The 14,181-nt window shown below is 37.0% G+C and overlaps 1 protein-coding gene across 1 annotated transcript in view; it reads right to left on the bottom strand.

The window, feature by feature from the left end:
- TTN (titin) overlaps nt 1-14,181 on the bottom strand; it is a 273,017-nt gene that overhangs the window by 202,481 nt on the left and 56,355 nt on the right. The window contains exons 46-47 of the mRNA XM_011944051.1: nt 2,088-4,868; nt 1,028-1,306 (exon numbers count right to left, since the gene is read on the bottom strand). Coding sequence (XP_011799441.1) covers nt 1,028-1,306; nt 2,088-4,868 — 3,060 coding nt within the window. The remainder of the gene's footprint in view (nt 1-1,027; nt 1,307-2,087; nt 4,869-14,181) is intronic.

The raw sequence follows: 14,181 nt of genomic DNA on the forward strand, positions 1-14,181 counted from the left end.
AAGGAAGGAAGGAAGGAAGGAAGGAAGGAAGGAAGGAAGGAAGGAAGGAAGGAAGGAAGAAAGGAAGAAAGGAAGGAAGGAAGGAAGGAAGAAAGGAAGAAAAGCTAGCTACTAATATTTTGGTTAATGAAGGAATTCAAGTATTTGATGAGTGTTAACTATTTGAAAGTCAACTATGTATCAATTAGAAAATTGGGAATAGGATATTTATGTAGTTGTCTTATTTTCTTTTTCTTTTACTTTCTTTCTTTCTTTTTTTTAGAGGGAGTCCCACTATGTTGCCCAGGCTGGAGAGCAGCAGTGCGATCCTGGCTCACTGCAACCTCCACCTCCTGGTTTCAAGCAATTCTCCTGCCTCAGCCTCCTGAGTAGCTGGGACTACAGGTGCATGACACCACACCTGGCTAATTTTTTATATTTTTAGTAGAGATGGGGTTTCACTGTGTTACCCAGGATTGTCTCGATCTCCTGACCTTGTGATCCACCTGCCTTGGCCTCCCAAAGTGCTGAGATTACAGACGTGAGCCACCGTGCCCAGCCGTCTTATTTTTAAATTAGTAAAAATGGCTAGAGTGAGAATCCTAGTTTTCAGTCCTGTACTAGCTCCCTGTCTTACATAAGGATTTAATTTTAGACTTAGACACTGACTTTTTTAAGTTTGTAATTCTGCTCTTAATTTGTTATTTGATTTAAAATTTTTAAATACATTGAGACTTTTTTTTTTCTTTTTAGTAGCACCAAACTGTCCTGATATGTTTTATATGAAGGGCCAAGGTGAGCTCATTTGATTACTTAACATTGTTCTCAAATAATAAATTATTTTTTCTTTGGTCAGTGGTGGAAATATGACTGTAAATAATGATTTCTTATCCCATATAGGCTCTGCAGTACCTACCTACCTTGTTACCGTCTTGGTTATTGGTCTCTCCAGTTGGCAATACAAGCATTTCCCACACATGTACAAAAAGCAAAAAGGACAACAATATGAAATGAAGTGACAACATCTGTGCCGATGTATGGCATTTACCTGTCACAGTTAGTGTGGCTGTACAGCTGACACTGCCATACTCATTGGAAGCTTTGCATGTATACTCGCCGCAGTCAACCACCTGGGTTCTTAGGATTTCAAGGCTGGAGACATATTTTGAAGATCGAATAGAACACTTGTCACTCTCATAAATTTCTCGGCCAGCTTTAAACCACTGGAACCGGACATTGGGAGCACTTTGGATCTCACAGGTGAATTTGGCTAGGTGGCCCAGTGCTACTTCCAGGGGTTCGATTCTCCTCCTGATCACTGGGGCAGCTGCAAAGGGAAGTAGAGTCCATTAACATGCCTCCTTACCAGGCATATGACATTTTTGTCTTTCCTCTAACTTTTGTTGCTGTTAATGGAGTAAAACAGTTGAAATTGGTGAGATGGATTACAGCAGTTTAAGACAAGTGACTGGAAAATGAGAAAGATAATTGAAGGCAAAAGAAGACAATAAGCTTTTTTAAAATAAAAACATATTCAATCATTGCTCTGCAGTGAATTGTGAAAAAAATGTTATGCTATTGGATTACATGCATAATAACATGATATATTATTTAAATATACCATGCTGAATGGGAACACTGAAAATCATGTGAAGAAACATGATATACTAAATAAAGTGATGAAGTGAAACAACAGCAAAAAAAAATAGAAAGAAGAAACAGACAACTAATCATGGTTATTTTGAATCTAGGGCAAGACCAGTGATTTCACAGTGGCCAGGTGTTCACTGATACTTTTTATTACATATTATGAAAGTTATCCTCATATGAAAATAAACTAAAAAGCTTCTCTATTGGCATTATGAAACATATGAAAAGATGTTTTATTTTTAACATAAGTAGTACCATGGATATGATAGCATAGCACCCAACAGGGCAGTAAGGGAAAAGCTGAGTTCATAACCATGATTATGTCTGTGATTTCATTCTTACTCTAAATAAATTACATTCTGGAAGTTGCAGATAAGTGAAAATTTCAGTGGTGCAAGCTAAATCATTACAATCCAGTGAATGTTAACACTTGATCTATTTCATCCTTAAAATCCAACCTCTTTTTACTACAGTGAGTTTGGCTGAAGTTGCTGTTTTTCCGCTGTCATTCAAGGCCTCACAGACATACTCTCCTTGATGGTCTTCGGTATTTACCTTGTCGATGACTAGCGTATACGTATTTTGATCTTGTAAACACTTGAACTTTTCATCTGAAGGCACCAGTTTATTCTCAAAATACCAATTCACCTCTTTAGCATTTGTTATGGATGTTGTGAGGTGTACAATGTCACCTTCCTCAGAAACAGTGTCCATTAAGGGTGCATATATCACGGGGCCATCCTCTTTGATTAAGCCACCCTCAGCTTCCTGTATCTTTACTGTACCAACCTCCTCAGTACCACTTTCAGAGGAGGACTCCTCTTTTTCCTCTGATGGTTTCAGACTCTCATCTTGTTTCTCATCAGAGACAACAGCTGAAGCAACCCCATTAGTGACAGTTGTGGCATCCAAATATTTAACCTGACTTTGCACATTAAAATAACTGACCTCTTCAGTTGAGATAAGATATTTAGGTTCAACTTCTGGTTCAGTAATGGGTTCAACCTTCTGTGAACCTGAAAAAGAATCCATTTCTTCCTGCAAACTTGTTTTGGCTCCTTGCTGAATTCTAGGACCCTCAGCTGTTAGGATGCTTATTTCCTCATATATAATAGCACACAAAACATCCTTAAGTTCCATTTTCAGGTTAGTGATTTGAGGATCAACATCTTCAATAATGATGGTTACTTCTTCCGTTATAGACTTCGCTGAAGTAACAAGGTACGTGCACATGATGTGTCTGGGCTCTTGGGTGATGTTTACAGCCGTGACCTCCACCTTTTCAATATTTCTTAGCCACTCAGAGAAAAGACCTGGCTGATCACTGGCCACAGCTGCTTGCAAAGCCCTGCGGATTTGAATTTTCAGATTTAATCGCTGCTCTTCTGGAATACCAGAAAGCAAGCTTTCCTTAGAAAGAATGTCCCTTCCCTGTACCTCCTGCACTTTCTTTATCGCCACAGGCTCTCTTTTAGACTCAACGATTTGGTCTGGGGGCATCACCACGTTGTCAGAATGCTCTTCTTTGAGCAGTACCTGCTTTTCTTCAAGTGCTAGCGGAAATCTTAAGGACTTGCTTTCCTCAATTCTGACCGCAGAATCTTGCCCTGCATTTTCCAGTGGATCTGTACTTTCTATCAAAATTTCAGCTCCTTCTGTGCATGAGTGTTCTGAAGGGACTAGGGGCTCATAGTTTACCTGAGAGATCATGACATCAGGACTCTGGAGACTCTCCACATGTCCCTCAGCTAAGCTCTGACTCAAGATGAGTGCACTTTGTGCCTCTTGCTTTTGAACAGTCACTCTTTGGTCTTTGTTAGCATCAGATACTGTCTTTTCTTTTGGTAAAAGCACTTCCTCAGACACAGAGGTTAGATAAGAATGCACTGGAGGTTCTATTGAAGACTGTGGATAATTCCCTTCAGGTTCAGTTAATAAAGTTTTCAGAGGCTCAACTGTTAATGAATTAATTTGTTCTATGAACATGGCACTTGGGAAGATTTTATCAGTCTCTGATAGAACCGCCTGTGTCTCAGGTTCTTCAAGCATTAGAATGCTTTCTTTGGAGAAGGTTTTCTGGGACTGTACAATCTGCAGCTGTAGGTTGGGAGAGGGTTCCTTGAGAGGCTGAAAGTGAGTACTGCCATTGATGCAAAGAAATTCCCTGGTGCTTTCAGGAGTGGACTTGTCTTGCTTCAAAATGGATTGTAATTCCTGAGCTCCCAAAGGAAGCTCACTGCTCAATTCATTGGCTTTAGCAATATGCTCATAAGATAGTTGCTGGTTTTCTTCTGTAATTAAAGCAGCTTTCAAAATGGTGTCTTTTACAAACGTTGCAATTTCCTGCTCTGAGTCAAGTGCTTCAACTGTGGGACCCTTTAATGGTGTCTGTGGAAAATCCTCAGGAGCCTCCGGTGTGGACTTTGCTTTGCAGGGGGTATCAGTCATGTCTGTGTCTTCCAGAAGCACAAGAAGCTCTGCTGCACAGGTGGACTCACCCAGCATATTCTCTGCTTTACAGATATAGAGGCCACTGTCTTCCCTCTGAGGGTCATTGACAATGAAAGTCCCAGAGCCATCAGGGTTATGAATGATAGTGTAATAAACACTGGTGCAAAGCTGCTTGTTTTCTTTGAACCATGCAACGGTAGGGGCAGGCTCTCCAACCACTGTGTACTCAAAGATGGCAGGAAGTCCTTGAGCACAGCGAACTGGTTTTAACTCCTTAAGGAAGTGAGGAGGACAAGGACCTCCAAGCTTTTCCGGAGATTTTGCCACTGCTGATTCTGTTTCTGTGTCTTTGCGACCCTCTCCTTTGGAATTTATTTTTAGATAGGCACTACATATTGCCTGTCCATAGTCATTACTGGCCATACATGTATACTCTCCCTCATCCTCCAATGTGGTGAACAGAATGATCAGGCTATGATCATCACCGTCAAAAACAAATTTGTAGTCAGCAGAAGGGGTTAATGGCGCTCCATTAAAGAACCACTGAATTTTAGGTTTGGGGATGCCAATGACAGTTACAGACAGTGTAGCCACATCCCCCATGCTTGTATCAGCACTTGACACTTCTTTGATGAAAACTGGGACAGCGCCTTCCTTTTTGGAATCAAATTTAGTTGAGTAAACTGGAGGTTCAGACAAAAGTTCAAGTGTTTCATTTATATTAGATAAATGAAGTTCAGAGCTATGAAGTCCTTCTTCCTCGGCAGACAGAAAAGAACTAGAAAACTCTGTATGGGGAAAAATGATTATTATTTTACTACAAAATTTTATTTAATAAAAAATAGAAATCAAAGAATTAGATACCAGTTGATGGCCTTCTTCTGCTTTATTCCTGGAATGATTAGATTATTCCAAGATGAATTTATCAGAAAGCACATTTCTAAATTTTTCTTAGCTTAACATATAAAATTACACAAAATTATAGATACTGTACAAATGCAATTTTTGATCCACTTCATCTGTGTTAGAGTTCATAAGTTTTAAAAATGCTCTCATGAGTTTTTCTTGAGATAAAATTCCAATTTTAAAGTTTGAAAAACTGCTGATTAGTTATAATAATCCAGCACTATTTAAATTGACTTCTAAAAAGATCCAGAATTGTTATTTGTATTTAGAGTTTTCTTGAGTTTAAGAATAATCTTCTTTGTTAAAGACTGATTATTTCCAAAATAAAACATTGATGTTCTAATTACTGCCTCTAAAGTCATTATTAAAAATAAGAGGCTACAGGAAATGTTTAATTTGGATTTGTAAGAGAGCCACTGTTTTCAGTTTCTAGAAATGCAGGCCTTCTTTCACCTGTGTAAATCACCATATTACTTGAACAAAGCCTTTACATAAGGCATTAGCCAAGAAAATAAGAGAATCAAAAAGAAGAGAAAACAACTCCAATATTAAAAGTTCCTTGTATTTTATTGTATAAGAAAACCTATACAGAACCACTGAGCAAGAAACAAAGCAGTACATAACAGAGACTCTTCAAACAGTATCCTGGATGACAGGATGAAAGATGTAATTTTAAACAATTTGATTTTTTATTAAACCTGTTAGGGATGTAGAACAGGCCTGTTACTAGTAGTTTTATTGCCTTAGCAAAAGGCAGTTTTATGATTTTATTTGGTGACTTCATTTGCATCACATGAAATAGACTTATACCTTAATTCCCTTCTGTTCTAGCATACAAGCATTAGAAGACAGGACTCAAGTGTCTGCTGGCTATAAAAATACCGGAGAAACTCATCTATAGCATGCAGAATACATATTCAGGTATTTATTATTTTAAGTAAACCATAAAACCATTGATAATTTTACATATTAATGATGATCACTTAACTTTACATTTAATCTGCAATATGTAATTCATGTTACCTTTCCCTTCACTTGAACTCACAAAATATCTGTAAAGGTAATGAATGTGAATACAGTTAAAATACCCTTACTCACTAGTATGTTGAAATATTTTCAAATGTTTTCCCTTCAAGCCATGGTATTATTAGCCATAAAAAGGATAGTAAATGAAATTCAAACGTGCTGAAACTTGAAAGGCATAGTTTAAAAAATTACATGTAGTGCTGGCAGCTATTAATTGTCTAAACTCAACTATCTGCATTACAATAAATTCTTTGTTCAGAATCAGAGAAACTAATATTTCAGGGTTTTATGTTATGTGCCATTGAGTCAGAAAATAAAAAATTCTATTTCATTATCTATGACAATTAAAGTAAGCCAAGGCTTACTTTTCTTTATTCGGTCACTGTTATTCTGCATATACTCAAGTTCACCATACTTGAAACTAACAGAATTACAGAATTCTAATGAGCAAAATCAAACAAAGCCCTCCTTCTTATATGAAGAAAAGTGTTTTTCAGCTCTTCCTGAAATCCAGTAGGACATTCAAACATTTTTCTATTTCTCTCTTTCTTTTTTTTTTTTTTTTTAAGAAACAAGGTTTGAACTGTTGCTGTGCTGTATGATGATTGAGTAAAGCATGCTTGTCATGTTTGCTTCAATCTGAGTTTCTCATTAATTTTAACATGCATCACGTGACTAAGCACAGAATAAATCCCTAAGTTCCTAATCTATAGAATTAGTTTTATTTCAGGAATTTGTGGTGTGATACATTACATTATGTCTATGATTATTATCACAGACATTGTGTGCTCACTGGGTGGAACAGGAATGATTGTTCCACAATAGTATATCTACGCTGATGAGTTATGGTGGCTCAAACAGATAAATCAAAATTTTTTTTTGTGAGGAAGGCAGGGGAAACCTGACTGCTCTGCCTACTTTCTGTACATTGTCTCTATTGCTTCTTTAATTTGGATAGCTGTTAGAGAATTCCCATGTTGAGAATAAAGATTGATAGATGAAGGAAACATAATAAACATAATTGGATATGAATTCTTTGGAAAATTAAAGTGTTTATATTTCAAATTAAATTAAAATTAATATTTTAAATATGACCATGGTACTTAAGTATTGCTGAACGCAGGTGACAAATATAGCTATTTAGTAATAATAAGTAATTTAAGAGGTGGAGGGAGATAAAATTTATCTTTCATTGTAGTATTCTTTCTCTCGTCCTTTGTTACAAAATTAAAGTTTATTCTAAATTGTATTAAGAATAATTACTATTAGGATGACACAGAACTCTACTGTTGAATGATTGCTTCTAAGGTCTTTTGTTCCTACCCTTCATTTTCAGAATTTGTTTATATTTGTTGAGTCTTATATGAGAAGACTTAGGTCCATGTTAGTATATAGGTAAGATATTAAAGAGTATGCTAACTTACTGTTATTTTAATTTTAAAAGACAAAATTAAAGAGTTACTTTAGAAACATAAACATCATAATAAAAATTGAATGCTTATTAAGCTATATTCATTTTAAAGATGAAATTCAGTGAAACTGATAGGAAAGCTTGATATCTTGTTATTTACATATAATCTGAAATACAAATTGCCATATTGACTAAATTCTAAAAATATCCCACTTTTTTTTAAATTTTAAAGATTCTGAAATCAGAATACAGTTTTAAAATCTATATGTAAACACAATGTGATAGTTTCCCTTTTTTTCCCAAGGCCAATACTAAATTATTGCTGCATTTTACACTTGATGTCATCTCAAAAATTGAGAAAAATAAGGTGTCTCCAAAAGTGGAAAGATCTTTATATGCTTATTCTGCAAATGTCTAGGTGAATCCTGCGCACAAAGAGCACAACTGGTCCCTTGAAGCCAGTGAGAACTAAAGCACTTATGTAGAGGAATATTAATAATGAAAATATTTTTTAAAGAGATGAAGTTAATATATTAAGATTGAAATGGCAAACAGATTATAGAGTTAGTTGCCAATTGGGAGAAGCTGGTTTTTGTTGTTTGTTTTGCCTATTCTAAGTCGAAGTAAATAAACATGGGTTTGGATGCAAAGGGGTTACAATTTCAAAAATAACTTAGAGTGGGAGCAGAGAGGAGATTTGCCCTTACCAATTTGTCTGCGTGGTCATCTGATATGGTCTCCACGTTTACATTGTACTTTTGCATATATGGTTTATCTGCTAAAAGAGAGTCCATTCCACTGAAACACTTTGTGGAGGAGGCATGAGAGTAAATAGAAGTACAAATAATTAGGTAGCCAAGAAGAGATTTAATTGTGTTTCATGTTACACAGCATGATTGACTCAAGTGATGATTCCACAGTTCAGATAACAAAATATTTACATGTGTTACAAAGATGAGATTTTTACACAGAGGTTACTTCTCCAGCAGTCTCCAAGATAATGAATTCAAATATAGTGGACCTTTTTGGAAGTTTATTAGATTCCTATAATTTGGAAAATATGAAAGCACTCAGATCAATTCTAATAATTACTGAGGCACTAAAACATTACATTTTAAGTTAAGGTGAGCGCTGCAAAGGTCTCAGCCACTCCTGATTTGTTTGTAGCTACACACCTGTACTCTCCTTCATCATTCTTTACTAAGCTTGTTATAAACAGGTTGTGGAACCCTGTGCCACTTTCCTCAACACTGAACCTTCTTCCTTGGACCAATTTCCCATCTTTGTACCAGTAGACCGTGGGTCTTGGAGAGCCACGAACTAAGCACTGAAAATATGCTGCTGTACCTATTGGTGCATAACAGTCAGAAATACCTTTGATAAACCTGGGAGGCCCTTCCACCACCTGAAATTCAAAAAAACTTTCTGTGTAATTGCTCTTTAAGACCAATTCTTCTGTCAAACTGCTTAAAGTCACTTTGCTTTTCTTTGCTATCATAGCAAATATTTCGGAATCTCCCAAGGTGAGGAATCCCCGACAGATAGCCTCTCCTACACAATTCACAGCTCTGCACCTGTATGTTGCACTATCAGAAAGGCAGACATTTCTAATTTTAAGAGTGTGACTTCCCTTCTCCTCGCTAATCACATATTTAATGTTATCTGGCTCAATACACATATATTCTTTATACCACTTAACTTCGGGAGTAGGGATGCCTATGACTGAACATTTGAACACAGCATCTGAATTTTCTGGAATTTTAAAATCACAAATAGGCATTATAAAGCGAGGAGGCATTTCAAATACTTCTAAATCAATTTTTAGCTCTTTGTCTTCTCCCTCCCTTGAATACATATTTGGATCTACAAAATTAAATGGAAGAACATCTAGACTCACAATCATACTTTTATGGTCAGGAGTAAATTCAGGAACTGTCACTATTTTCACCTGCTTCTCAAATTCTTTAACGTCTTTCTCACTTAATTCAACTTCCAGGACAATTTCTTGAGGAGAAGGTGTTCTTGATGATGTGGTGTTTTCCAAATCAAACTCCATGACATGCTGATGTGTTACTGGAGGTGGGAGTGCCACCACTCTTTCTTCTTGGGACATTATATCTACATTTGCAAAGCTCTTTGCTTCCCCTATGATGTTTACAGCATGACACATGTACTCTCCCCCTTCTCCTTTTTGAATGTTTGAAATTTCCAGTGAACACACATTACCCACCCTTTCCATTTTGATTCTTTCATCTGGCTCTAGTAAAGATTTATTTCGATACCACTTCACACTAGGAACTGGAAGACCTTCAACTTCAACAATGAAGCCTAGTGTTGTGTTTTCATACACCTTCCTTTTGGTCAGAGGTTCAATAAAAGATGGAGGCATTTCATTGTCTTTTGGCTCAATGGCTTCATTGGGTGTGCCAAATGAGTCGGAACACCATATTTCGTCAGCTGAACCTCTCTCTTCTGTAGGTGTGTAGAAATGCTCATTTGGTGTACTGTCTTCCCTTTCTATTTTTGATGGATATGTTTTAAAAGTACCTGTGGGGTTTGGTCCTCCAGTAGGAATAGAATATCTCTCTAGTGCCTCCCCTGGGGGTGTGGAATATCTCTCTAGAGTCTCTCCTGGGGGTGTGGAGTATCTCTCTAGAGCCTCTCCTGGAGGTGTGGAGTATCTCTCTAGAGTCTCTCCTGGAGGTGTGGAGTATCTCTCTAGAGTCTCTCCTGGGGGTGTGGAGTATCTCTCTAGAGTCTCTTCTGGAGGTGTGGAGTATCTCTCTAGTGTCTCCCCTGGGGGTGTGGAGTATCTTTCTCCTATCTCACCTTCGGAAGGTGTTGAATATCTTTCAGCAACTTCCCCTAAAGGTGTGGAATATCTTTCAACTGTCTCACCTCCTGAATATATTGAGGATTGTTTAGTTACATCTGAAGGATTAAAATATAAGTCAGGGGACTTTGGAGATTCAAAATATTCAACAGACGATGGTGGGGTATAAAACTGATCTAACTCAGCTATTTCTTCACTAGTTGTACTTCCCACACCAACGGAAATGTCAGACTCAGGAGAAAATGGACGACCTAGTGATTCCTGTTTCTGGTTGTAGTATTCGTACACAGTGTTGAAAGTTACTTCTTCCACCTCCATTGAAGTGATTGATTCACTCTGGACAAGCTTTGCCTGGTCTCTGGTGTCTTTAGTTTCAGGAACCTCACGCTTTCCAGCAGCAAGTAAATATTGTGTTAGGGAGGTCTCAGATTCCACTACCTTAGTGGTATGTGCCTCATCTAATTTAGGAATATTTTGAGAAAAACTAGTTTCTATCATTTCTCCTAAAGTGGAGAAAGAAGTTTCATTTTGAACTTGGACTTCTTCATAACATTTTTCTTCTCCAGAGGCATCAATGTTTGTAATTATTTGTTCACCTGGATTCTGTTTTTCTTCAGTCATCAAGAATGGGAAGCACTGACTCAGGGAGAGCTGTCTATGGAGTATGTCAGCCTCCTGAATATCACCTCTGTGGTCTTCCAAAGTGGCATCTGTATATGCCTGTGCCCCACCATCCTGCTTTGGAAATGATGCCACCTCTGGTTCTAGAGTGCATTCTTCTTCCATTTCACCAACCTCTAAAGGCTTTTCCTCACTTACTGCTTTTTTCAAATGTGAGATGAAACTTCTGTCTCCATTTTCTAGAGAACTATTTTTCTCAGAAAGATCAGTTTCTTCTATATCTGCAGATGAGGTTGGAAATAGGGGACATGATTCTCTATAGATTTCTTCAGAAAAGGATTTAAGAGAAAGATCAGTTTTTAAAATGTCTAAGTTTTGTTCCTGTACATGTCGGACTTCTTTTTCTAAAGAAATGGAATTTTCATCAATACTACTTTTCTCCACTATAGTTCTATATGAAAGCTCCTGACTGGAAGAAATTTCTTGACTGGCAAATACATTATTTTGCACATTTTTAGAGATACTCTGTGTATCAGGTTGTAATGTTTCAGGGCTAGGAACTTTTTCTTTATAATGTATTTCCTGCTGTTCCCTAGTTTCTTGCCCTTGGAACTCCATAGCTGGATCTCCTATATGAGAATACATTTGTTTTAGATCAAACACAATGTTCTCAGTGTCAGCTGTTTCGGAAGCAGGATGTTGGATTTTAAAATAAGCTTCTTCTGGTTGACTACTATCTAATTCTTGGAATTTCACATCTGTGTGTTTTATTTGAGTGTGAAACTGCTTTAAGTCAAATGTAATAGGTGATTCATGTTCAACTCTTTTAGAAATTGCAGGTTTATCTATAAGACTTATTTTTTCCTGTTGTTCCCTTTCTTGTGCTTCAGATTCCTTATGAGTTTGAGAGGAAAGCAGCTTTAAATTTATTGCAATGTTAGGTGAATTTGATTCAGTATTTGGAGACATTTTCTCTGCCTGACACATATTTGCATTTAGATTACTTGATCTTGATTCTCTTTGCTTTAATGAAAAGGCTTTGTCATCAATCTTCTTTTGAGGAGGATTAACAAATGATGTTCTGGTAGGTCTTTTTTCTAGAACTCTTTTTTCTACATGTAATTTTTCAAATTCGATAATTCTATGCTTCACCTTTTTCCCCGGGTAGTGTATCTCTTCACCAAGGGATTCTTCATATGCAACGGCAGATGAATTTTTTGTATTGTAACTGTCAGAAATTCTCTCAGAGTGAATATTTGGTAAATAGTCACTTTGGGCATATTCTTGTACATTTTCCTTTTCTGATCTACCAAGTTTTCCAAAATTGTTTCCTACATCTTTCTTAATAGTGATATCACTGAAATCATCAACAAATGGATAAACAGTACCCTCTGCTTCATGCAGCTTTGATTTTTCACTTACATGTTTCTCTTTCCCTTCAGCCTGACATTGCATGAATTCAGCCCTGATGGGCTTGTTGGTTTTTATGGTTCTTGAAGCACCACGCACAAATCTGGGAATTTTTTCTCTAGAAGGTATGCAACGCACCTGGTCTTTCTGGTCTATCTGCTTAATGGTCTCAAGGCTTTGAAAATAGTCCCTTACTAAATATTCTTTTACATTTGTCCAGGGAGTAAAAGGACCAGCTGGATAATCATAAAAATGTGCCCTCTCAGATTCTCCCTGGACTTGCACTTGCTGATCTCTGGAATATTTTCCATAAATTTCATCAATATTTTCGAATTGACTATTCTCCCTATAAGTGACAGGCTCCACTGTTAGATCTGAAACACTTTCAGCTGTCCCTGAATTGTTTTCAGCAAGACATTTATATTTTCCAGAATCTTGAGAATTAACATCTTTAATATATAATCGGTGGCTGCAATTAACTTCTTCAAACTGAAACTTCTGGTTCTGCTTTAAAAGGACTCCATTTTGAAACCATGTTACAACTGGCTGGGGCTCACCAGATATTAAACATTCAAGAATGATGGAATCCCCTTCTCTACACCTGGCATGCTTTGGCATTTCTTGTAACATTTTTGGTGGCTCATTAGTAACATCAGACAAAAATACAAATTTGTGTTTTGGTGACTGAGTAGCTTGATCTTGAGGCATTGCTTCAGGTTCTAGCTCTTCAGTTTGAAACATCTCTTTATCCTCTTCTGGGATAGGAGTAGCTGCTGTTACCTGGATTTCTACAGGAAAGGAAAGCAATTCTGTATCTCCAGAGGGAGGAACTGGTGGGTTAGTTTTTAACACATGAAGATTTGTTTGGCCCTCTTGACTCATAGATGGGTGGGCGCCTTTTGCTTGATCAAATACCAATGCTAGCTCTTCTTCCTCATGAAAGTAGTCATGGAACACTGGGACTTTATGTGCTTTGACATCATGTTTTTGTTTTGCTTTCACTTTAAGCATACCGGTTGTTTTTACTGTTCCATATTGGTTAAATAGCACACAAGTAATAGAACCTTCATTCTGATGATGAACAGACAGAAGAGTTAATATTGAATAGTTTTCCAAAGAATGAATGATGAAGTTTTGATTACGTGGGATTGGCATGTCATTGTTATACCACGTCACGATAGGTTGAGGATATCCTTGAAAATGGCACACGAAATTACAACTGTCACCTTCATAAATTTCTTGAGATTCAATTTCTTGAAGAAATGAAGGTGGGCAACGTTGTGGGCGTTTTCGAAAAGAATTTTCAAAAAATCTCATGTTTTCCTCTTTCTGTTCGGTTTTGAATTCACCGATCTGTGTAGAAGCAGAGAGTTGTAATTCTCTTACATCATCCTTTCTTATTCTTTCACTAGCTATTTCTTCACTTTCTTCAACATTTACAAGTGTACCAAAAGATTCGCTGGCATGTGGTGTAAAAGCTTGAGACACCTTTTCAGGAGTCTCACATACTTCCTCCTTCTCACATACATTAGTGATATATATGGGTGACTCTCCAACTGTAGTACTGGCCATAATTTCTTCCAGCTGTCCTCTTGCTTGGGTATTTTCATTTACTAGAATTTCACCATATAAATGGTCTTTTGGTAGACTTTCTTTTACCAATGACTCTGGGCTCATTCTTATTTCAGTCTGGAAAATTTCTTCATCAACAATAGTTTGAAAGCTTGTGGGAAGTTCCTCAGAGTCTATATGTTGATCCATTTGATTAGAAAGGCCATGTGAATTTTGCACAATACTCTCAGCTGAATTATTTACCTTATAACTCTCAGCTAGATCAGACATAGAACTGATTTTCATGTCCTCTCTAGACAACAGAATATCTTTATCACTAGCT

Source organism: Colobus angolensis, unplaced genomic scaffold, assembly GCF_000951035.1.
Source record: "Colobus angolensis palliatus isolate OR3802 unplaced genomic scaffold, Cang.pa_1.0 Scaffold224, whole genome shotgun sequence".
Taxonomy (NCBI): Eukaryota; Metazoa; Chordata; class Mammalia; order Primates; family Cercopithecidae; genus Colobus; species Colobus angolensis.